We start from the raw sequence: 26,522 nt of genomic DNA, 5'->3' as shown, positions 1-26,522 counted from the left end.
CCTCAGCAGTGTTGGAGTTTTAGGAAAAACTCTGCTTGTCCTCCTAAATAAAATCTGGCAACCCTTTCGATAGAAATTATTTTTTTGCATTTGTGATAACATGAAACTGTAAAGAAATTGAAGCAAATTGTTCGCAAACTTTTTTGATTGTGTTTTTATTGTATTTAATTGTTTTCTTTATCATTTTAAAAATATCAATGTTCGGAAGTCTTTCACCCTGGTTATGATCCATCAGCTGAAAATGTTTGTCATTTCTTTCTCGGATTAGGATTTTCTCAGGGGCTTAGGTCACCTCACTTTTTTTTTTTTTTTTTCCAAAAGTGACCAGGCAGTAAAAAGCCCTGCTTGTACAGAGTAGGAGCTTTGTTACACAATACAACAATGCATTCCAGTTATGGAAGGTACCACAGATTTCTGTTAGCTTTACTAGTCACCCTTTAGATGAATCAAAGAATAGTAAAAAAAAAAAATCTGTATTTTTATGTACTGAGTTAATTAGGTTTTATTAAAATAACTATATTCATCCAACAACTTCTATTTCCCATAAGCAAATGGAAATGTTATTTTCCCTAACTTGGTTTCCTGGCTGGCTTCTATGTTGTTTTGTTAATTCATAGAATTTATCTGCATGCAGATTTTTTAAAGGCATTTATATTGATTAGCACATACTGTACCTGGACCTGCATTAATACTGCCACAGAGCTGCTTGAATGAGAGCTTGTAATTTTTGAGACTCTAATCCTTCGTTCTACAGCCTCTTGCATGGAGGCTTAAGATTGTTTTGATCTCTGTTGAGTAACTAACTGCTCTGTCTGCAGATCCAGCCTGAATGCTGGTTCAATCAGCTACAGGATTATCCTGCTCCCAGAGTGTGCAGCCCGAACAGACCTCTGAGGCACAGCCGAGAGCAGCCATGGCCAACAGGACGCAGGTAAGCAGAAGATGGAAAAAGTACCCTGATGAGTATGTTTGTTTTGTTAGACAGATAAGTCATTAACTGTTGTCTGAATTTAGCTGAATTTGTATAAAGAAAGTAAGCTTAATTGGTTTTCGAATTAGTTACAAAACAGTTATGTTTATCTACATCAAAAAAACCAAAAAAAAACATGCTGTTTGGTGACCTACGGATTCAGATACATGTACCATTAACAATAGATTAAGAATGTATCTAAACATTACAGCATGGCTGAATTATCCAATATTGATCTGATCTCCAAATATCAACTACAGAACTTATTTATGCATGGTTGACTTCCAGCACACATATTTGGGAATCTGCTGTATTTGGGAACTATGGCAACAACAGCATCATATTGAGATCCAAGGAAATGGCTGCAATCATTATGTAAATATGAAGGTTCAGGATGCTAAACAAAACTGACAAGAGGCATTTTTTTTTATATTTGAACATTTTGTGTGAGAAACAATCCACTAGTGGAGCCCTTCGCTCTTCAAGGCCAACAGCTTCTATTAAACATCACAGCAGCCCAACAAAGGAATGGACGTAATGAATATATTACAACCATGAATAAAACAGAATGCCTGTTATTTTTTGTAGAAAAAAAATTGCATTAGGAAATTCTAACTACTTATGAAACTTAGAATCACAGGAGCCAAGAGAACATGACATGGATGTGATTTCTTGCTCTATGAGATCTTGCATTACTTTTATTTCCCTGCAGCCTCTTGGATTTGTGTCTTGATTGTTGTCCAGAGATTCCAGTCATGTACGGATGTGAGTCCTGGGTTCTTATGTAACATGGAGGTTCAAAGCTTCTATTCAGTAATTCCTGTTGGCTGTTTCATGCTTACAAAGCTACCAACAGTTAAGTGTCAAATTACGGACATGATTCCTCTTTCTTCAGAAACCATTCATTTCCTTTAAACCGTTCCACATTTTGACACATGAGAGACAACAGCTTTATTGTACATCATTGCGTTTTATATGAGTGAAACTTTAATTACTACAAATTTTGTGAAAATCTGAAATCTGAACTTGTTAGTGCAATTATGGAAACCATTCAGGTTGCTCAGTCTGGACTAAGCTCAGTCTGTATTCATTGTACCTCCAGCATGTCTCTATCTATTTTCTCATCAACTCTGACTTGTTTATATCAGCTAAAAGGAAAGACTCCCGTAGCATGACACTGCCAACACCATGCTTTGCAGTGGGGCATGTGTGTTCACGGTTAAATGTTGTGTCACAGTGTCTCAGGATGAATTTTGAAAATGAGTCTCATTCAGCCACCCTCTCCCATGTGTTTGCTGTGATCCCTGCATGGCAACATTTCTGCAATCTTTTATTTCGCCTGTCCATAAAGACTAAATGTGTGGACAAAACAACTAATATTTGTCATTTCCACAAATTGTTCATCCCGTATTTAAGTGACTGGTAATTAGAGATGAAGTTATTAATTAATGAATTAATCTAAAGCTGATTGCGCTTATCCATCGACTAACAATTAATTGATTAGTGAACTTTTTTAAAAACCTGAATTTTTGTCTTTCAATAACAGGCGAAAAATATTTTTTCACAATATTCTGAATCAAAACATGGAACATCCTTATAATGTGTTGTGTGACCTGTATTAAATACAGATTGAATAAAGGAAATGCTTTCTTTAAAATAATTTAACTTAAAATATATTGTTAAGGAAAGCTCTGTGTTTACACCTTGAAGCTTTCTCACTCCGGTTCTTTTCCTGAGAAGAGAAAAGCACTTTAAATAACACTTCATAATGTATGTGTAATAAATAACAATGAGATATGTCTACAGATTTTGACATAAATTGTAATCTTACTCAGATCAGAGAAGTTGCTTAGGGTTATAGAAGGCAGCGCTTATCGAGTTGCCCTGAATGACAGTTAGAGAAGCATCTTCAGTCTACCACATCATCACATCATTACATCATACACGTTTGCAGGTGAGGACACGTCCATGGCTCCAGTCAAAATATAACACTTAGTTCTTAGATCAAAAACACCGCTCTCATACAATTCCCCAAATCTTTCCCTCAAACATAATGAAGATGACTTTTTATTAACTGACTTAATAAATTTATGATCTGTCCTAATTAGATAAACTACCTGGCAAAACATCAGTTCTGACACTTAACAGGAAGGTATTATTAGGGTTTAACAGACTTGTACAACATTCAATAAAAAATATTCCTAACAATATAACAAAATAGGAGCCTGGTTATTGATGTACAGGGTATGAAACTATTATTAAAAAGAAGGATATGTCACCTATAGACATGCAATCAGAGCCTCTTCATTTAAATGAAGTGGACAAAACTGTTATATACACTCACCGGCCACTTTATTAGGTACCCCATGCTAGTAACGGGTTAGACCCCCTTTTGCCTTCAGAACTGCCTCAATTCTATGTGGCATAGATTCAACAAGGTGCTGGAAGCATTCCTCAGGGAGTTTGGTCCATATTGACATGATGGTATCACACAGTTGCTGCAGATTTGTCGGCTGCACATCCATGATGCGAATCTCCCGTTCCACCACATCCCAAAGATGCTCTATTGGATTGAGATCTGGTGACTGTGGAGGCCATTTGAGTACAGTTAACTCATTGTCATGTTCAAGAAACCAGTCTGAGATGATTCCAGCTTTATGACATGGCGCATTATCCTGCTGAAAGTAGCCATCAGAAGTTGGGTACATTGTGGTCATAAAGGGATGGACATGGTCAGCAACAATACTCAGGTAGGCTGTGGCGTTGCAACGATGCTCAATTGGTACCAAGGGGCCCAAAGAGTGCCAAGAAAATATTCCCCACACCATGACACCACCACCACCAGCCTGAACCGTTGATACAAGGCAAGATGGATCCATGCTTTCATGTTGTAGACGCCAAATTCTGACCCTACCATCCGAATGTCGCAGCAGAAATCGAGACTCATCAGACCAGGCAACGTTTTTCCAATCTTCTATTGTCCAATTTCAATGAACTTGTGCAAATTGTAGCCTCAGTTTCCTGTTCTTAGCTGAAAGGAGTGGCACCCGGTGTGGTCTTCTGCTGCTGTAGCCCATCTGCCTCAAAGTTCGATGTACTGTGCGTTCAGAGATGCTCTTCTGCCCACCTTGGTTGTAACGGGTGGTTATTTGAGTCACTGTTGCCCTTCTATCAGCTCGAACCAGTCTGGCCATTCTCCTCTGACCTCTGGCATCAACAAGGCATTTCCGCCCACAGAACTGCCGCTCACTGGATGTTTTTTCTTTTTCGGACCATTCTCTGTAAACCCTAGAGATGGTTGTGCGTGAAAATCCCAGTAGATCAGCAGTTTCTGAAATACTCAGACCAGCCCTTCTGGCACCAACAATCATGCCACGTTCAAAGTCACTCAAATCACCTTTCTTCCCCATACTGATGCTCGGTTTGAACTACAGGAGATTTTCTTGACCATGTCTACATGCCTAAATGCACCGAGTTGCCGCCATGTGATTGGCTGCTTAGAAATTAAGTGTTAAGGAGCAGTTGGACAGGTGTACCTAATAAAGTGGCCGGTGAGTGTAGCTCTCTGTTTTTATTTGGGATTCAGATTTTTGGTAGATGTATTCACAGATAATTTATGCTGTCAAGGCATATTTTAAAAGGGGAGTTCTGATTGCTCAGAGGAATGTTAAAACTTGGATCATTAAAGTGGATAAACTCACAAAAGCCTCCACATCTACCATGCTTATTGCTGGTATGTCTTTTTCTATCATGTCACCAACATTTTCCATAAGGCCCTCTATTTCGGTATCACCACATCCTCAGCATTCAAACACAGCAAATAAATTATGCTGCTCCTACATGCAGCACTGCTGAATAGAAACTATTTACATGATAACTCAAGGTGTTTATGGAGTGTTTATATTTACAGACAGAACCATGTAAAATTCCTTCTGCATCCTTGTCACCAATGCACAGTGTAGATTACCTCAGATCGGACTCTGGATCGATTATTGTTTCTGCATTATTTCTGTTTTAAATACTAGGTTCTGTTTAAGAATGAACAGCAATACAAATTTGTTTTAAGCAAAGATTATAGAGTAATCGGACGAAACAATTTTTATCTAATAAACAAATAATCAACAATTAAGACATTAGATATAGACTAAGACTTGGGCAGATTTTATTTAGTAATTTTTGTACACACAAGTGTACACAAAAAGAAATGTCTTTTTTATTTAATTGTAAGGCAATAATTTTTTTAACATCACTACTGATAGTTTGATGGGTTTCTAGATGCTGTGTCATTGTCTTTCCATTTTCAGATGATGAATCTCTGTTGTTTTATAACTTAATCCAGTTTAAAACTTCCACTTTCACTGGATGTTATGAATGGGGGGCTTTATTTCACCTCCCAAAGGATTTAGAATAAAGATTAAGCCACACTTTGCTTGTGTGGGATTGTTATTCTTTTTTTCCAGCCAATGTATTGCAGGTTTCATTATGGAGTTTCTTAGCTGTGGGTAACATACAGTATATTTACTTTGTCTCTAACAGGATGAGGGAGTGCTGCAGCAGATTGAGAGAGAGGTGCGAATGCAGGAGGGGACCTGTAAACTGCTGGCTGCTTGTTCCCGGAAAGATCAGGCCCTGGAGGCCTCAAAGAGTCTGTTAACCTGCAACGCCCGCATTCTGGCTCTGCTCAGCCAGCTACAGAGGATAAGGAAAGCACAGATCTTAGAAGGAGTGGGATACAGGTCAGATGAAAAACTGAGATTGAATATGTGCATGATTTTATGGGCAGGTAATCGCTCAGGGAGATGCATGGAAATGAGGAGCTTGAATAGCGTGTTTTATGGTTGTTTTTAAACCAAAGACAAGGTCTGATTTTTGCAGAAAATGCATGGCCTATGCCAAACACAAGATGTCAAACAAGGTTATTTTGAGATGCGTGAGCTGTGTTTATATTAAACAATGAATGTATCCAGAATTTCCATTTATGAGCGATACCTTCAGGTGTGCAAGGCATGAATATAAAATGGATATTTGTGTTCTGCATGGAAATACATATATTTTATTTATAGCAGAAAAGGATTTCACTTTGAAACACATTTTCAATCTCTGCTTGTCTTTTTTACTCTTTGTACCATGTGTACGCCTCTTTTCTGTATTTTTTTCTAATGACTGATAAGTGATCCATTTGTCATCAGTATATCTGAAGATGCAGAACCGTGTATTGGGAAACTCTCACTCTCTGGTGAGTGTGACAAAATATCTGTACAAATAGACCTAGCAGAGAAAAACTTTTATAAAAGGTGCTCTTTTAATATGCGTACACTGTAGATCTGCGAATCCCCCTCATGTGGAAAGACTCAGAGTACTTCAAAAACAAAGGAGGTAAGTGAAAATTTTGATCCACCTACATGTGTAGGGATATTAATTGGTACGGCTGGTGGAGGCCAAGAAAATACCCTATTACTGCAGCAAAAAGCAACTTTATGATGCAACCACTAGGGGTTGTCTTCCATTTATTCTTCTCCTATAATAGTGACTGTAGCATACAGATGAAGGGATCTTTTATTCTTCCTTCTTGATTTTTTACCTCCATGTTTTCCATTTTCAGAGTTGCATCGCTGTGCTGTGTTCTGCCTGCTTCAGTGCGGCACAGAGATCTATGACACCGATCTGGTGATGGTAGACAGGACAATGACTGACATCTGTTTTGAAGACACACTTATATTGTGAGTCATTTCACTGCAGAAACTGAGTCTTTTACACATAAAAACAAGAAAAAAAGGAACGAAAAGAGCTTTTAAAGTCATTCTTATCTGCAGCAACGAGGTGGGTCCTAGTTTCCAGCTTCGAGCTGAGCTGTACAGCAGCTGTGTGGTTGAGGATTTCCCTCGGGCGGCCCCAGCTCCCAGAAGAATGAGCTTCCTGGGAGGCTCCTTGGGATGCTCTTCTGGGAAGAAGATTCGAGCTGCATTTGAGTCTGCAGCTGCGTGCGGTAACGTCTCCTCTGGTGGAGGGAACATAAGGTCTGGACATGTCCCACCTTCTTCACTTCAGTCACTGTGAGCGTTTCCTTCTCCTTGAAACCTGGATTTGTTTCTTTAATCAAACTATTTTAAAAGCACTGATCAATTCATTTTTTTATGTACAGGGGGCCAAAGTATAACCTCTTGGCTCACACAACACTCACCATTGAACATGTCAGAGAGGGTTTCAAGACACACGATTTGATCCTTTCAGCAACGGGTGATTTTCCTTATTTCTTCTTCAGTTTTTCTTCCTCATATTTGAAGTTTTCAACCATGTGTGGCTTTGTTTTACTTTTGCTCTCCTCTTTTTTCAGAGGACAGTCCTTTCTGGTTGCCTCTATATGGAAACATGTGCTGTCGCCTAGTTGTTCAGCCTCTGTGTATGATTCAGACAGTGATAAGCGGCCGACTTGAAGTCAAGGTGACCTTACCTTTTGATATTTTACTGCCTGAGATTTTCAATATCACATCTCTGTTAGAATTTGATTAATTTACACATCACCAACTCTACTGTGTTTGTATAACTCTCACTCAGCTTGAGAAGGACAAAGACAGTTGGGAAAACTTCTACTGTGTTCTCAGTGGCCAAACTCTTCTCTGTTATCAAAGTCGAGAAGACCTGGAGTCAGAGGATGAACCCGTGCTTGTGATTCCGATCACAAAGGTGGGTTCTAAATTTGCAAATTTAGATAAGATGCTGTTGATTATAATTGCAAGCCAAAGCCACTAGGGTGCACTGGTGAGTGAGAAAACTCTGAACAAAACTAGATGGTTAACTTTTTTTTCATTTAAATCCTCTCCTGTTCATTGAGATATCACTAATCTCCTATTCAGTTGTAAATCATTATAAATACCTGATAGTAAAATAAAAAAAGAAACAAATGAGTTTACTTATTGATCAGATTATAAAATAATTTAACTTTAGATACAAACGAAAACAACTCAAAAGTGAGTTTTTATGTTAAAAAACAAACTTTTGCAGATCTACAATCGTTTTTTTTCTTTATAATACATTTTGTTCTTTATGAATGCACTGGTCTTATTAGTTTTCCAATAAAATAACTAAAACTAAAGCATATTTTGAATATGTAGCTTTAATTTTATCCCCTACATGAATTTTTAATCATTAACCCGTGACTTTTTTCTGTGGTGTATAAGTAGAACTTGTTTAAAATTGTACTGCTTTCCTGGTTCCTCTTCAAAATGGAAAAAGAAAAAGAAAACAGACAACACCTCCCTAAGGTAAAAGCGTGGCAGAAGACAGAAGTGTTTATCTTTCCGAGCCAGAAAATAGCTTCTTGTCAAAACAGAACATAGTCATATCTGTTGACAGAACAAGACTTGATGATGATACAGGTTTATTTTTCAAAGCAAAAGGAAGAGTAGGGAAGGTATAAAAAAATCCCCAAAGATTCCATAAAAGCCTTGCCTTAACACAACGTCACTGCAGGTAGCAATACGTTTTTACCACGCCACTGTCTGAAATATGCAACCTTTCACTTCGGGGCAAGGTTAAATACACACCTATCATTCCACAAATAAGGTGTTTAGTCAAAACGCTTATATCCCCATATAAAAAAAAAAAAAAATCAAAAAATATTGATGAATTAATATATGTATATATATATATATATATATATATATATATATATATATATATATATATATATATATATATATATATATATATATATATTTTTTTTTTTTTTACAATTTTTCAATCAAATGTTCTTAAAAATATGTTAATTTTAATATTACTTTTTAAAGGAACATCCTGACTTTTAGTTAAATTCATTATTTAAAGTTTTATCTGCATTTATGTTTAACAATACTTCTTGTATTTAGATATGATCTATACATTGCACTGACAATTGTTAAATGTTTGTTGATAATTATCAACGTAACTGGTCCTACCTTATGCAAAAAAACTTTTCATTTGAGATTTTGTATTAATGTTGAAAAATTATTTCTGTCTTAAGAGGTCAAAAAATACATTTCAGCAGACATTGGTAAAAAGGTCTATAAGATGCCTGATTTTATTTTTGAAAAATATGAATTATTGGATAATTCAAATCAGTACTTTTAAAGCATATCATCACTGTTACACTTTAGGATTATGGATATTTAGAAAAATAATAATCTTATAAACTTTTATTGGTTTTCCCTTATGGGTAAGGGGGAAATAAATTTAGGTATACTGTAAAAGATGTTTAATTTTGATAATAATGGTAAAAAAAAAAAAATCCTAAAATGACTGATGAAGTGCTTGAAATAAAGTGCTAAATTAATTTGTTCAACATTTTTTCAAACTTGCAATGGTATCTCTAAAGCTATCTACTGGTGGGAATAGTTGATATAGATATATTTCCTATTTCTTCACTCCCATTGCTTTCTGGATACTCCAGAGAGATTGTAGAATGTCATGAGTCCTCTTTTAAACTCAGAGCTAGGTCTTGTGTGTAAAGAACCATTTTCTTTGCTTATTGATCAATATTGTGTATCTCGGATTATTATCCTGCTAAAAGACCTGAGGCCCCAACCTCGGTTTAATGATAGAGTCAACAAAAGTTTTAGATCTCCTGGTCTGTAATGTGACACTCTCTATGGTGACTTTTGTAAGAGAAAGAGGCCCAGAGCCCTCCACCGTAAATACAAGTGTGTATGAAGCTCATCCTGTTTTTCACACCAAATTCACCCGGAATACAAACTGTCAATACAAACTCACATAGCGACAGTTTGACACTGATATGGAAGCTCATTCGAACACATTTTTTTCTGCAGAGACATATCTCTATAAAAGGATAACCGTGTCTCCAAGAACTTTTATTGCTAACTTTTAAGACATTAAATACATCATCTTTACAATTTGATATATATGATTTTCTGCAGGAAATGAACAGAATCTCTTTGTGATTTTGTGAATTTGTTACTTAGAAATAACTTGAAATAGGACATCATGCAACCAGAGTTTGATCGCTGATAATGTGTGCAGAACATAGTCTGTGCGGTTTTGGATAACTTAGACAACTGTGACGTCAAAAGGACCAGTTTAAACCAGAAAAACGCAGACAACCGTATCTAGCTAAAACATGGACTGATACTGACAGTTTGTCAGATCTTCTTCCTTGTGACAAATTTTTCCACTTTAAAAGAACATTATTTGCAAATGCCAACTATTTTCCTCTTGTGCATAAATATAAAAAGGATTATGAGGAAGTGAGAGTGAAGAGGAAACGTCTTTTAATACGCTCCATTAACGTGTTGCATGAGGTAAAACCCTGCAAAGTTCAAGTTTAACACAACAGATTGCCAATTTCACACTGGCTGACATTTTTAAGTGTTTTTTTTATTTTTTATCAATTATGAGGATTTCTTAAAAGAAACTGTAATATTTAATATCAAAATATTACAACACCCTATAATACTTCATTTCTATTGCATTCTGTGGCTTAATGAAATTAATGTTTAATATCCAACTTGAAATCCATTTTCCAGATTTAGCCTTAGTGTAAAAACTGCCTTATCAGGAAGCATAGGTTTTTCCTACATATTCTTTTACACACGTCAAACACTAATGAGAAAATTTGCTTCGACATATATGATGGTTTTAAGCTGTTACATTAAAGAGAGGCTACACATTCAGTGTTGGCAATTGTTTGTTTTCCTCATCACTCAAACACTGGCAGAACCTGCTTGCTAAGCTTTTCTAAGAAGTAGGGTATGTTTACCTTTTTTTCTTAACTATGGAAACTAGCTTCAACTAGACATGAAGAAAGATTTTTATTGTAAAACAAATATTTTCCTTGAGCCCCGTAACATTAAATAGTGTACATTTAAATAGGAGGTCTCCCTGAAAGTCAAATTTTCCAGAAATATTGATAGTTTAAAATTGAGTAAACGAAACGAAAGGTTATAACTCAGGGTTTTTGCACAGCTCATTGTATTCGCAAAACGTTTTATTCCCACCAAACGAGTTCTTCGAAGAGGATATGACCCCTCTCAAATTACTAACCTGAATAATCCTTTAGGCGTGTCACTTGATATCATTACTGTAAAAGACTCAGTCGTGATGTGACGTGTTTGTTATTTCCTGGAAAAACAATTAAAACCACAAATCGCATGAGTGGAGGATTAATCAAGGAGGCAGCCAAGATGCCACAGCTCAGGGGAAAGAATCTGCCGTTAAACCCACATATCACAAATCTGGTCTTCCTGGAAAAAAGTCATCAAAAGGTTCGATTTGCGGTTTCCCACAAACTTTATAGTGCAAAGCTCTGCCCTGTTCCGATAAGGGTCAATTAAAACAACTGAACAACATCATGCTGTGGGGAGGTGTTTTCAATGCAAAGATAGTGAATAGAAAAGAATGGAATAAAATACAATATGATAGAATAGAACTTTATTGATCTCACAATGGAGAAATTCACTTGTGACATCGGCTCTTATAAGCAAACAGGAGGTGTGCAAAGTAGGAAAAGGTGCATGAAGTTTATATTGTGCATCCAGATATAGGCAGTGGATGTTAAAAAATAAAGGAGAGATTTAAGGTGACTTATATATACATAATCTTATGTACAATAAACTTGTGGCCAATGAAGTCTGATTTCTAGTTTGTTAAATAGATAAATAGTAAAAGTTATTGCAGGGTTATTACACCAGGTTACAGTGCAGTGTCATTGGCAGCAGAGATGAATGACCTGCAGTAGCACTCCTTTTCACACAGGCGGTGGATAAGTCTGTGACTAAAGGAGCTGCTCAGCTCCTCTACATTCTGGTGCAGCGGGGTGGAAGGTGTTGTCCATCATGGATGTACGATTGGACAACACCCTCCTCTCGGCCACTTCCTCCATCGAGTCCAAGCGCAGCCTAGGACAAAAGTGGTCCTCCTCACCAGTTTGTTCAATCTCTTTCTATCCTGCTCTGCACTGCCTGCAGGCCAGCAGACGACAGTGTAGAGGAGGAAGATGGAAAAATTGAAAAAGTAATGAGCTAAGTACAGGGAAATACTAAAATATAACCTTTTAATGGCCGATAAAAACTTGAAACAGGGCCAGAAGTTCACCAGATACCCCTGAACACAATCCGGTGTAGCCCTCTGGCTCTTTTGGATTAGTTCCAAGGACAATGCCTGTAAAGTAAACCAAAGCAGAAATGCGTCAACAGTCGTCATTATATGTATGATCTGAATAGTGTTGGTAGTAAGACATGATTATGCTTCCTAATGCCAGTTCGGCCGCACAGAGACCCCCTAATGATCCTATCCATCGCTAAGCGCTACACGGTCGCCCCCAATCCTTTATGTGACAGGAGCTATAGGCACAGCGCACCTCCAGAATATAGCAAAAGTGCCTTATTTCTTAGTCTGTGTGACACATACAACATGTACCCATATTTGTTTTGGAAGGCTGTATATATAATTCAACTAGTAAGGCTCTCTGGATTCAGCACAGCAGTTCTTTTCCTACTCTGATAGTGTTCTACCTGTTGACCCCATGAAAGGTTAAGAAAGAAATGGGAGCTAAATAGGAGGTTGGAGCTATAATTTGAGCTGTTTAGAGGGAATCATTGCCTTCAGAAGTCACTTAAAAAGTAAGTTAAGTGCATCTGTATGAAATCTATCTCAGTTTGAATGCAGTGGTCTACTAAAGGCCTCAGAGATTTGTTCAAGAGTGGCGGATATCAGCCTTAGCAGACTGGAATTCAGACCTGTAGGGTTTTTTCCTCATGAAATTGTAAACAACTGAACCATCTCAGCAAAATCTCAAATTAATATTGATGTTTTTACAGCAAACTCCTAAGAAATCTAAATTAAATCAATGTGCTTCCCCCCCTTAGGATACCAGAGTATGTATGTCAGAAAAAGATCCTGTCCGTGGGCTGAAGATTATCGTAAGCATGGAGCCTCAAAGAGAGAATGTGACCTATACAGCTACCGCCGAGAATACTGAAGACTTGCAACGCTGGAACAAGGCCCTCCGGCAACATACCTATAACCTGAGTAAGACTAGGATTAAGAAGAAATCTGTCAGAAAAAAAAAAAATCATAAATCTTGCTTATCTTTACTTCTACCTGCTATGAAACATCCTAGGGCTAAAATTAGCTGAGTTAGAAAGAGTTTTTGGTTTCCTGTTGATAGAAACCAGAAAGCAGGTTAGTGATTTATAGGAACTGAACAAAGGGAAAACATTTTTTGTATGTTGTTAAAAACTAAAACAAAAGTGATAAACACTGCATAGTTTTAAAAGTGATGTATATATAAATATATATATATATATATATATATATATATATATATATATATCATTCCTATTCAGTAAATGCTTTGTACTGTAGAACCACTTTTACCTGGAATTACAGCTGCTGTTCTTTCCAGAAGTTTTCTATTGCATTTGCACATCAAGAGAGTTTAGAGTAGAATAGAAAATCCATTTACTGTCCCACAATGGGACAATTGTTACATCACCAAAGGAGTGGTCACATCAATGTAGACCTTAAAAAGTGTATAAAAATAGCAGAATAAGTGACAGAGTTAAATGCTGTACTGTACAGTGTTTTCCAATATAAATACTGTGCACCTGAAGAATAAATAGTCAGTATACTGTTGTGGACATTTTTACTGTAATGGATATGTGAAAAATAGCAGCAACACACACAAACATGTTGTTTAAATTTAGAATTAGACATTTTTCATTGTCATTTTGTATACACAGTGTATACAAAATAGAAATTTCATTTTGTACAGCTTTCAGGCAGTGAATGAGCAGCAGCAGCTTCATAAAGTGCAGCAGTGATCAAATGTAGTGACTAAGACAGAAACTGTGTAAAAATCAGCATCAATGTAACATTTTTCAGGTTATTGGGAACGTGATGGTTATAAAGTCTTACTGCTGCTGGGAGGAAGGATCTATGATAACGCTCCCTGGTGCATTTAGGGTGCAGCTTGCAAACATCGGATGTGAAATCTAACCTTAAATTTCTAGTTAAATCTCTGGCATTTTGTTTTACAACACATTAGTACTCTTAACAGGGGTCTCCTTATTCAGTTTTTAGACGTAGATAAAATTTATTATAATTTTGTATACACAGAGGGCCGGATTTATCAAGATCCAATTTTGCGTGCAGTAATTTGCGCTCGCAAACTGGAATTTTGCGCGAGGGGCTGAACCATGGTTTGCGGGTGATTTAACAAGAGCGATTGCGTAACTGGTGGCAGGTGCAAAACTGTTGGAGACGCCCTATTTAAATGATGGTTTTGCGCGTTTTGTGGTTTGCGGCAAAGTAGTTTGTAGTTTGTGCAAACTAGAGCATTAAGAAATTTAAATCTTACAGTGACCCCCCCAAAAAAAAAAAAAAAAAAAAAATATATATATATAATATATATATATATATATATATATATATATATATATATATATATATATATATATATATATATATATATATATATATATATATATATATATATAAAAAGAAAAAACTTTGGCAACCTTTATTCCCTAAGGTGGTATGTGGCTGAATTTCTACTTCACTGCAGTAAAAAAAAAAAAAAACTGGTGTTTTGTATTGGCCTGTAGAAAAATGCACATACCAAATGGCTCACAAGAAGTGACTGGGGATGAGATTACACGTTGCTCCACAGGCGCAGGGGGAGAACCCCGACCCCGTCGGACAGCCCTTTTGAAAAACGAGATTGGGAGATCCCAGCTCTCGCTGCAACCGTACGCTGGAATGACCCAGATGCAAAAAAGTGCAACGTTGCAAGGAGTTTTGTGATATCTGGTATTGCGTGGGTCCTCCTTGTGGCTGGCTCCAAATCCATTCGGAGTTCCCGCAACAGCTCCAAAATGGCAATGCTGGATAAACGATATGTTTTCATGATCGTTTCCTCCTTCATTGCAAAAATATTCACACGGAGTGAAAAAATGCGTTCTCTGCGTCTCCTTGCTTCATTTCGATGTCTCCTTCTTGCGACAATAACCGCTGCCATGTGTGCGCAATTACGCATACAGACCATTTGCACCTTCTTTTGAAACGTGTTAAATATAGAGTCAGGTACCGTTAGCAAAATTGCTTTCAGGTTTAATAAATCACTTTGCGAGTGCTAAATTAATATATTTACATGTTCTCCTCCCACAAGACGCACTTTTGCGTGTAAACGCCCCATATTGCATATTCATTGCAGAAAAAGTACTAAATGGATAAGAGACGCTATTTAGCACGTTTTAAAGACCAAATCCTTTTAGCACGCTGTTCAGTTTGTACATTTTTTAGCGTGCGCAGTGAAATAGCTCACGTTTTTATACACGCAAACCTTTGATAGATCCGGCCCAGAGTGTATACAAAGCAAAATTCAGTTTTGTACAGCTCTCATGACATTTCCATTTCTTAAAGTGCAGCAGTGATCAGATGTAAACATTATGGGAGAAAAAACTACTGTTCCAACTACAACTACGGTTCTGCAGGTCATTGATCTTACATACCTGGTCCAGCAAACCTGAGTGAAACATGTTGTTCTTTAGCAGCCCTCTACCAGACTTGTTGGCATGTTGAAGAGATTCTCAGTCATCCGGCGACACTAGCATATAGTCACAAAATGTTTCCACAAAATGTTTAGATTTATGTAATTAAATTTCATAACAATTTCCTGTCCATTTTTCTTTTTATATAATTGAAACACAAACCTATTAAATGTACCTGACATGATACATTTTCATTAATTTACTGTAGGTTAGTTATTAAAAACACATAGCTGTCAGGTTTACTGTATGTACTTAATAGAAATTAATAAAAATGAAATTAACAGTAGTACTTACTCAAAATGTATACTTATTATAAGATTTATTTGAAATACATAATGTTTATTTGTTTGAATTCTATAATAATCAGATTACCTTTATTGCATTTCTTCTGTCGGTGAGTCCCATGGCAACCGTGGTTACGATGTAACTTACCTCCATCAGTGTGGGAATGTGCTTATATGGCTTATAGAATCCCCGACATGAAAGGATGCTATCTGAGTACAGACCACTTACCATGATTAATTATCTGATTCAGCTGTGTTGGAGCAGAGACGTACCTAAAAGACGAAGGGCGGTATATCTGCAGTTTATCTGAAGGATCAGAGTTGGATACCCCTGATCTCACCATTCTAATCATCTTCTAAAGCCATCCTACTAGATGATGATTGTCTATTTTAATTTCTGGCCTTTTGCAGCCTATTACTTGTTTTCTTCCAGGATAATAATCAGGTGGACATTAATCTTTGTCGCCAGACTTAAATGTACCTGTGTTGCTAAAATAGTGAAATTAAAATAATCAGCATCCTCTATGAGTGCCAGCTGTTCTTTACAGTATTTTTTTTTCATCCACAAAAGAAATTATACTAAATTTTATATTATAATTTTTTTTTTATTCCTTTTCCCCACCAAAAGTTTAACAAAATATTGGACTTAGGAGAACTGAATCACAACCCGTGCAAAATGTCTTGCAGTTTTGATATGCTTTTACCTCATACCTGGTAACTGTTGGTGGACCCTCTTTTTGTCTTGTTGTGTATGCTCTACTTACACAATGACATTAAAGGAAATCTACCATATGTCCTTTTATATCCAACAGCAAAAAAAAAAAAAAAAAACAAGATTTAAAGGCAGAACAAATAAAACAGGGAAACAACCGCAGCGCGACTTTCAGACTGAAGAGTAAAGGCTTCTCTGCATAAATAAATAACAAAAGCAATTGCTAAAAGTAATCAGAAACAAATCTTTGATATTTTTGTAAAATTAGCAATTGTTTATTTGGGTTGTTTCAGGCCAGTGGAAACAATGCTGCGATGAAGTGATGAGGATTGAAATGCCAAGACCCAACAAAACCAACACGGTGAAGCAGGGGTCGCTTTATCATGAAATGGGTAAGATCCTGTGGGCGTCTGCATTGCATGCTTTCATTCATCCATCTCTGTGAAAACTATTCATGATGACAAATTAAGTTAACTTCCTGATTTCAGGGATTGTATTCTGAGGTTGTTGCTTTTTGCTATGTTTTTTTAAAACTGAGATTTCCTCATGGCTTTTTTGTGACTTTATACATTCTTTGTTACAATATATGATCCCATTTTATTTTGTTTCCCTCTTGTCGTCACAAGCTTTGACTTCCTGTCTTGTGTTGTTGCTTTGTTTTTTTCCACATGATGCCATCTAGTTTTTTTAAATGCACCACCCGCTGCAAAAAAACAACAACAAATACGTTCTAAACCAACTTTGTGCTTCACGGATTGAGAGGGTTTTCACAGGCTTGCAAGCCTCACTCTTTTTATTTTTATTTTTTTTTGAAAGTGAATAACAATCATCATAGCCAAACACTACTTATATTTTAGGGTCGCAAAAATGACAATTAAAGATGGTTTCCTTAAGTGTGTTTGCAAACTCTAATTTTTTTCTTGTATTATTTTTTCTTGTATTTCTTATATTAATTTCTTGTCTTAAAGTCAATGAAGGCCAAGGACTCAATGTTCCACCTTCTTCACAATATTCTCTACTTTTTTCTTAAGGATCAATATGTCGCAATAAGTATCTGGGATTCAGCACCAGTCCTCTTCCTTAATGGAATAATAGCAGGTACCGAGGTTTAAGAGGAAGCTCAGAGGGGTAGAGCCGTCTTTATCACTGCTATTTTATGGAATAACCTCCCGCTGCACATTAGGGAGGCTCATCACTTCCAAATTTTAAAACATGGCTCAAAACTATCTTTTATTTGGTTGCTTTTAACACAGGCAGGATTTAGTTGTGACCTTGTTTATTTAGCTTAAACACATTTTTATTATTGTCTTATTTTTTATATTTATGCTATAGTTTATTCTTTTATTGGTTTTTATGATTTTTAGCTATGCTCAATGCTTGAAGTTAAGCTGCTAGCTGTTTTAAAGCACTCTACAAATAAAGTGGATGATGATAGCTTGGCATGGTGTTGCTTTGTGTGAGGAATTGCCTTTGAGTCAACGAGTTGATGCAATCAACTGGTTTTCCTTAGATAGAAAACCTTGAATCAATTTGACTGAATGATCTGGTTGAATTGAAAAGTGCCTTGAGATGATGTGAATTGGCGCTATATAAATGAACAAAATTTAATTAAATTGAACGGATGACTGTGGCACCTTGGTAAGTTTCGCAATTCTTTTTTTGATGTCTTGGGAAAATTGCTTTGTTTTTTTTTCCGATGTCACACAAGGAAGCAGTGTAATTGAGGTGTTACCTTTGAATATATCTACAGGTGTGCTTTGTGTCAATCAGCCGCTTAAAAAAACATGCTATATAATAATCTTAAAATACATAAACTCTCTTTCTTATTTTCCATATCTTAAGCAGATATAAAACCTTTCATTAACAAAAAACAGGGAACAATTAAATGTAAAAATATGTGAATTTTTTTTCAAAGAAACTCTATATTTTTATACTGGTGCTTCACAACAAAGGATGCATATGGAAACGTGTGGAGTATGTATTATTAGAAATGTAAATAGTAAAAAGAAGCAGATATTGGCTTAGTCTCTTTGTTGTATTTTTTAAAACCTTTATTTTTTTTAACAGAGTTTTTTATAAACTAAAGAAAGGAGAAAGAAAATAATAATATGATCATTTTTAAATAGGACACAACTCAGTGTTTGTACTGCATTTTGCACCATATTTACTTTTGCATTGCACTGAACTTTTTCATATAATTGCCCTTTTGCACCATTATTTAAAATGGTTTCTTTTTTTCCTACATTATTACATTCTGATCACTGTTGCCCTTTATATTGCAATCCTTATCTACTCCAACTGCAATATAATTACAATGTTGAAATCTGTATGCAATGAAATTTTGTTTTGTATACACTCTGTGCATACAAAATGACAATAAAGTTTATTTAAGTCTAAACCTAATCCGCTGACATCAAGATATAAAATTATTCACTGGATGCTACTTCACAAACTATTTCCTAAACCTTTTATAATCATTTGTCACCTCAATATTGCTTTGTGATACTTAAAATAACTTCAAGTTCATGGTTTTGTGCAGTTGACAAGTATGTTCAATACCATCTGGATTTAATTGTCTCTTTTCTAACCTTACATTGATTTCTCACTCCAAAGATCAGGTGAAAACTATGACAAGATTTTCTAGTTTCCAATTCAGGATTAATATTCAGTGTGTAGTTTTTTAGCTCCTAATACAAGCTGTTGAAAAGACCAAAAAGACACAAATTTGGAAAGTTGTTATAAAAGAAAAATACTCTTACTTTAAAACATTATGCATAGCATTCTTAAATTGATGTTCTATTTTATACCTGCAAAAGTATATTTTTAATTAATTACAAGGTATCAGGATGCCAAAATGGCTGTAGGTTTAATAACCACAAAAATCAAGAAGACAAGCAGAATTAAAAAAAATAATTTGCTTATATTTATTGTCAATTAATAGATATTACTAATTGAAAGTTTTATGATAGGCCCAAATTTATCTTGTTTGCTTTTGAAGACTTAAATCATACATCAAATAAACTGCAAAGCCTTCTTAAACAATAGTGCCTGTCTTTTGATGCCAAAGATTGGACTAATAAATGTCGAAAGTTCTGGGTTGATCAGTAACAAGTCAGGTAGAAACTTAGTCGTAAAGTAGACAAACAAGTCTGAAAGAATAACCGACAATGAAAAACACAACCCATAAAAACCTGGGATGAAAGCCAGACACTGTCGTCAAGAATGGGTGTATTATCTTCTACATCTGCTGAAAAAACGGCAGTCATGCTGATCTAAAGATATGCAACACTCCATGCCAGAGACACAGCGTAAAAGCATGATTGTAGTTAACAGGTGTCCAATAGCTCAAAGACATGTGAGTGGAAAAATGAATGCGTAAAAGAATCTCTCTTTAACTTCCTGATGTGTAATCTATCATCACCTTCAGGTGTTTTCTGGCACTGAGTTATTATTTTCATTTATTTATTTTTCTTTCATATGTAGAGTTTGATATAGATCAGATTTATTATATTTACTTCCCCTTGCTTTACAGTAACGCCCTCCTCTCCGGGAAAGGGTCCTGCCATTTCAGATTTGTCTAATGAGATACGCACTTTGCTTTCCTCTTACTACAGAGAAAGGTATGATTTCCAGCACACACATCAGCCTCGCCATTTGGCTTTTTTTTTTTTTTTTTTTTTTAGTTTTCTGGATAAATCTTAAAGATTTGCCTGCTTTTCATGCAGTAGATTTTGCAGAAAATCCTCCCAATGCTCAGCTGATGTGTATAATCACTTCCAGCAACAGTTTGAAAAGGCTTTCATAAGCCCTTAGAGTGAGATCACAAAATGAGACGTTTTCCTGCTTGCATTTTTAATGATTTTGGGTAGAAAGTTAGTTCTTGGCTGAATATCCAGTGCATATTTTGGAATGCATGATTTCATTTTATACAAAACAGCTCAACAACGGGTAAAGATATTGCCAGATTAATTTTCTATGCACGCATATATATGAAATAATAAACATTTGGTGCTTTCTCAGCTTTTCTTATATGTTGAATTAAAATTTTGTTAAATTTTTGAGCTGCTGTATTTCTAACTTTACAAGTAAGAAGTGTGCCTACTTACAGTAATGATACAGGCTTTGAAGGAGAATTTCCATTTTCCACTCTCACATAATTGAGGTCTGGAATAGATTGTTATGTCAAAGAAGTCTATGGTTATGGGGTGTGTCAGGAATTTAAAAAAGTCTAAGAGAAAAGCAAAAACTTGCTCCAGTCTTAATCGCTTCACATTACATCTAAACTAAATACTGGATACGACAGGGTTTTTACGTGGAGTTGCAATTATCTTTCAGTTTGGAAAAATATATAAGAATAGAGGTTTTCCATTATTGACCATTAGCATGCATTCGGTTTGTTTGGCTTGAGGGATGATTTAAACTATAATAAATAAAAAGCATTTGATAAAAATTGAAGTTGTAAAAACTTACAGGCAAAGATTTGTCTAACATAAAAATGTTAGTCTAACACAGAAATTTGAAAAAATAACTAACAAAACAACTAATTCAGCAAGTACAATCATTACTTATCCACAGTTTGCTATCTTTATATTAATGTCAACAAGTGATGATTGCAGCAATACTAAAACCTTTTATATCCAGTTGAATCAGATTAGAGAAATGCGTCTCTGTCTTCTAAGCCTTCTCCTTTATTTAATGGTTGCAACAGCAAATCAAATTACTCTCAGACTTAGCAAAGTTTTATGCAGGATGTCTTTCCTGACACTGGAACCCGGGTTCCCCGCATGGCAGTCAAAAGACGGTGACACCTACTTCCAATCTTTTATTAAAGTTGGTCAAATATTATGTTTATTTTTTTATCTTATGAAGTAGGCCTTATTGGTTCGGAAACAAATCTCGAATATTGTTTTTTTCTCAAATTTGTTCAGTTTTATGGGAATTTAAACATTGAAGATGCAATTTAAGATGTGATAAGTAGGGAATTTATTGATTATTAACTTGAATATTAAATTATTCTCATTTTTCATCCAGAAAGGAAGTAAAATTCCCTTTAAACACCTGTACCTGTCTACCAGCAATGTTTATTTATTTTCTGTTAAAACTTGAAGTATGACGTGGAACTATTCTGATGCACTGTTTAGCCACGTTTGCTTCCTGGTACTTGAGCCAATCATAATGGAGTTTTTAGGGTTACCAGAACACATAGTGCAGTTTTTAGTATTTCATGTTTGGCAAAAAAAAAAAAAAAAAGCAGCAGCTTGGAGGCTTGAAAGTTAGCAAGAGAATGAAACCAGAAATAGTCTATACTGGGGGTTCAACCTCTGGCTCTGGATCCGCAAGGTGCCTTTTTGGACCTTCTACTGTGGCTCAGAAAAATATCAACCAAAAAAGATACAGAAACAATTAGTGTTTTTTTTTTTTTAAGATCACAATACACCTTCTATATTTTATTCTAATTTAATTACAAAAACGATCACTTACCTTGAAAATCAAAAAAATAAATGTTATATTAACTTAAAGTAATGTCTCAAATAGGAATTTAAGTGTAGCGCAGCAAGAGGGGCTGATTTTCAGACCTTCTTATGGGTATAGGTTAGTGGTTGAGATTGTTTTCACATTTAAGTATCAGCGGATCATCGATCGCCTAAAATTAAGGAAATTGAGGCCAGTTGAGTAGACTACCTGACAATCAGTGCTCCCCTATGTTTCTCTAAAGAAAAACTTAATCCTTCTTTCTTCTGATAAAATTTTGTTTTATTTTTAAACCAAAATAAAATATATGAGGGTGGTACTTTAAATATAAAAAGGAAATTTCTTGAGAATATTTTTAAACTATGATGTTGTCTCTTTTCAGGAAAATCATTAAACATGTTCGGCTATAATTAAATTAGATTTTGCTGGACTGGGGAAAAAATGACTCTCTGGATTTTAAAGATTGCAGACCTCTGGTCTAAATGATACCTTTAAAGCCTGGGTATCCTTCAAAATTATTTGCACAACAACATACTGTGGCTGAATTGTCTTCACTTGCTATCATGAGTTTGGATGCGCTTCATCTTCGTCTCTCACAACAGTTTTGCTCCACCCTCCTCTTGGGTTCTATCCTCAAAAACTAGACTCATAACTTTCCAACAACCTTGTGTATGTCTTGCATAAAAAAGCTTATAAAAGGTACAGTAGAAGTCACGTTCCGCAGTTAGCTTTACAAAACTGCTCCAAACACAGTAGATAATGTGATCCAAGGCTCTGTCATAAGCAGAAGGAGTTTTGGAATGGAAACCGGCCTCTTCTAAACACCATGTTTAAATATACGTGGTTAAAAACACAGCCGCGGTTGTGGAATTGTGCCAAGTTAACATCCCTGCCAGGCATACTGACAAACTGAAAGCATTGAGGATCAAATATGTATCAGGTCATTTATTCTTAATTTGCTGCAATTATAGTAAAGATGTTTATATTTACAATCTGTGTCTGCTAGGTTTTCAAAAGGGCTTGTAGAGTATTCTTTACCTATAATTGTGACAACTTTAGGTGAGGATAAAAAGTGTAATTTCCTAAAATTTGCATATACAAAAATAAATTATATATAGTGACAGCCGTGGTAGTGGTTCCACTGGAATTCCATTCAGGCGGAAACTGCTTCCTAAACCCTCTGGGCTTTACAGTAAAAACATACAAACATACTGGAAATTCTGCAGAGCACTGATGAGTATCATCACAGGTATTCTGTTGCAAATAACCAAATTGATGGCATATGAATAAAATATGGTGTTGCTTCCTTAAAATTAACACTTTGGAATCCCTCTTATTAACTCATCAGACCCGTTTTGATAGTAGAAAAAAAATTATGTATCAAACCACGCAAAGAGGTCCCTCGCAAAGAGGTCCCTCTGGGAAGTTTTCTTACATATTTAAATTCTTTCGACTGAGTTATGACAGCACTTCAAATTTCAGGATAAACCAGATCATTGATGTCATTGACAATGCAGCATTGATGGTCAACTGACAATGGAGTGTTTGTGTGTTTCTTAATCTCCTGCAATCAAGAACAAGATAATAGGACGTAAAAGGAAGAAAAAGCTAAATACGCAAAAACCTCATTCTAACAGCAGTTAGACTTACAGTAAGAAAAAAGCAATTTTAAACAAATCTGTATTTTAATTCACATTATTTTTGACACTTTCGATTAAAGGTCATAAAAGCAGCAGAGGGCATTTATCAAATATGAAACAATCTTATATATGAAACCCGACCGTGCGTGAGGTCTGTGTGATTCATACTCAGCTTAGGTTTTATTAGTTATAATGATACATTTCTGCAACTGCACAAACACTTTCAAGAATGACCGAGAAAAGAACAAAAAATGGAACAGAGCTGATTCTAAAAGTGAAAACAGGAGAACATCTGAATAAAAAGAATATTGGAATCAACTCAGAGACCAGCTCTGTAATAGATCACACCTCTTTGAGTTTTTGGTTGATTACACACTCTGGACTTTTGTTATTCTATATTGCATTTGAATAAGTCTTTTTGGTTCCCTCATATTTGGGATGTTTACTGTATCATCTTGATTCTGTTGGTTCCCTGATTTAGGGAAGACAATCTTATACATCAAACACAGAGACAGAAAGTGAGGTGAGAAAGGGAAAAGGAATAAGGATTAAGGGCAGAGAGAAAGAGATGCAGACTAGAAAAAGATAGGAGAGAAAAGAAAGAGAAGAAAACACCAAAATAAACAAATATATACAGGAACTCCAAGAATTCTGCTTCCCCACCTGCATGAGCCTAGAGGGAAGGAAAACCGAGAACAAAACAACAGCTAAAATGTAAACATCAAACTAGCTTCCAGAGTACCAGGTATCCCTTACATACCCAGTCAGTAGATGTTTGTCGAAGGCAAAGCCTTTGGTGATTCCACAATATCATTCAGGGTTGTATACTGTATATCTATAGCTGCAGCTTAGTATTGTTAATATTATTCAACATTAGTGTGTTTCCAAGAACACTTGTAATGAAGTGCCTGTGGTATGCATACATGAGCATGTTTGTGTATGAAGGGTTTAAGAGGCTTCTCCAGAGGGAAAACATGCCCAATGGCCGGTGTCGCTGACCTTAGATTCGGCCTGCAGGGCCAAGGACCGATGAAGAAGAGACCAGAAGCCCATTTAAATAAAAGCAGTCCAGATCAGAGGAATTAAGGGAGGGCAGATATAAGGACAGAACACCCATCACAGAGGCAGATGAGAGCACCGGGGACCCGAACCCAGAGGGATCTGACCCCAAGGGCACCCAGTCCTAAGGGGCCTAATCCCAGATGCCAGAGTGCTGAGGCCCCACGGGGCTTCAGTCAGCCCATCACAAGCAGACAGACCCGGATGAGACCCCAGGGGTCCGAGGCCAGGGGCTGCACAACCCCCAAGCAGACACCTCACAAGGCCAGGATGCCTGGCCACAGTCTGCAGCCACCAGGAATGAGACAGCGCCCACTAAAGTACCCAAACCCGCACCTAGAGAACCATCAGCATGCCAGCAGATACCGCTCACCGGTGGGGAGCATGAGAAGGGAAGGGCGCAAGTCCTGCTGTTGCTAGGGACCCAGGATGTTCCAGTAGGTGGGAGGGGAGCCAAGCACTCATTCTGACAATTAAACAAAGACATATTCACATTCTTCCAGTTACATTTACTCAATCCCACTGTTACAACTGCCCAGACATCTACAAGCACTCAATGAGACACACAGGAGCAGACACTAAACATTTTCTTAGACTCCTTCTTACAGTCTAGACACTCCCAGTCATCCCCCACCCACTGGCACAGGCCATGTTTAGGGTCAGGGCAGGCAGTCAGACAGACCCAAAAAACATACTGAGAGGCATCCAGCCTTGCGGGTTGTATTCCAACTTCTCTACAGCCACACCAGCCAGCCGACTCCAAGGATGAAGCCAATCCCTCCAACTTTCCAGATCCCACCCCTCAGTGGCAGGAACCAGCATTCCCCATCCGGGCGGAGGAATAAGATTTGGAAGGCAAAGGATGGGGACCTCTTAGGAGAGCCAGAAATCCCCACCAAGCGATGACTGGTCCTACAGTAAGAGCCCACTGCCCAGTTCCACCCGGTTTCAAAGGAAAGAACAGAGATGTGAAACACTCATTCCAGCACCCCTCCTGCTCAGATGTCGTCAAGTTGCCTGTTGGGTGAATGTGTGTTTATGAACAGGGGGAAGGGTAGATGTAAACTAGGGGTCTGGACCCAAACCCAGAGCACCACCAACCTAACGCCAAATCTCAGGCTGCCACGTCCCTTCACCTCCACCCAACACACATGGGAGGTCTAAAGCAATCCCTGCATTCAGCCAGCATGCAGAATACATAAGATTCGGGCAATCAGGTTGGATTGCCTGTGCAGACAGTGTGTCCACTCAATGGGGTAGCACCTGTGATCAGGATAAAGAGTGTTACCTGCCAGTTCAATAGCGCCTGTACCCACAGGGGAGCCTTGCCTTTAATCTAATCTTAATCTAAACGTTTGCAGCTTTTAACAGCCTCTTCTGATCGTGATATACTATCACTCCATTAGTGTTTTAAAGTCAAGGATGCTGCGTTCATGGTGCTAGTTGGAGGGAGGGTTATCCCCAGATACAATACTATAAAAAAAAGATTTGCCCCTTCCAGCTTTCTTAACATTTGGTACTTTTCAAATATTAAGCTGACAAATATTAATAACAGACAAAAATAAATACCATAGTAGTATTCATATCATGATTTCCTGTAACCAGAAAAATTAGCTTCATAGGACCTAAATGCAGCCTTAGTGATAATACAAAATATAATTTCCTTACAAAAAAATTAAAGAATAAAGACAAAATGAACTCTTTCTAGTTTTCTTACGGCATCATTAAGCTTAGATTTGTGGTGTGAACCATTAATAAATTTACCACTGTCTTGATTTTGACCTAATTTGGGCAGCTCTGCAGCTCTTTTTACAATCTCATTAACTTGTGCTTGCTTTGTCATCA

At 36.6% G+C, this 26,522-nt stretch overlaps 1 protein-coding gene across 4 annotated transcripts in view; it reads left to right on the top strand.

The window, feature by feature from the left end:
- Positions 1-799: 799 nt before the first annotated feature.
- Positions 800-26,522, top strand: part of LOC119796436 (rhotekin-like) — a 34,072-nt gene continuing 8,349 nt past the window's right edge. Inside the window, exons 1-12 of one of the 4 annotated variants that reach the window (XM_038304991.1) lie at positions 800-931; positions 5,507-5,706; positions 6,160-6,206; positions 6,293-6,346; positions 6,573-6,690; positions 6,784-7,023; positions 7,113-7,207; positions 7,305-7,411; positions 7,526-7,654; positions 12,826-12,988; positions 16,800-16,898; positions 20,039-20,126. In XM_038304991.1, the coding sequence (XP_038160919.1) occupies positions 830-931; positions 5,507-5,706; positions 6,160-6,206; positions 6,293-6,346; positions 6,573-6,690; positions 6,784-7,023; positions 7,113-7,207; positions 7,305-7,411; positions 7,526-7,654; positions 12,826-12,988; positions 16,800-16,898; positions 20,039-20,126 (1,442 nt within the window). In that variant the 5' untranslated portion in view covers positions 800-829. Of the gene's footprint in view, positions 932-5,506; positions 5,707-6,141; positions 6,207-6,292; positions 6,347-6,572; positions 6,691-6,783; positions 7,024-7,112; positions 7,208-7,304; positions 7,412-7,525; positions 7,655-12,825; positions 12,989-16,799; positions 16,899-20,038; positions 20,127-26,522 lie in introns of all 4 variants that reach the window. The other 3 variants (XM_038304993.1, XM_038304990.1, XM_038304994.1) reach the window with 3 other exon arrangements.

Source organism: Cyprinodon tularosa, unplaced genomic scaffold (genome assembly GCF_016077235.1).
Source record: "Cyprinodon tularosa strain WSP-4 unplaced genomic scaffold, ASM1607723v1 ctg55, whole genome shotgun sequence".
Lineage (NCBI taxonomy): Eukaryota > Metazoa > Chordata > Actinopteri > Cyprinodontiformes > Cyprinodontidae > Cyprinodon > Cyprinodon tularosa.
The sequence above is the reverse complement of the archived record's forward strand: the minus strand, read 5'-3'. Positions and strand labels throughout refer to the sequence as shown.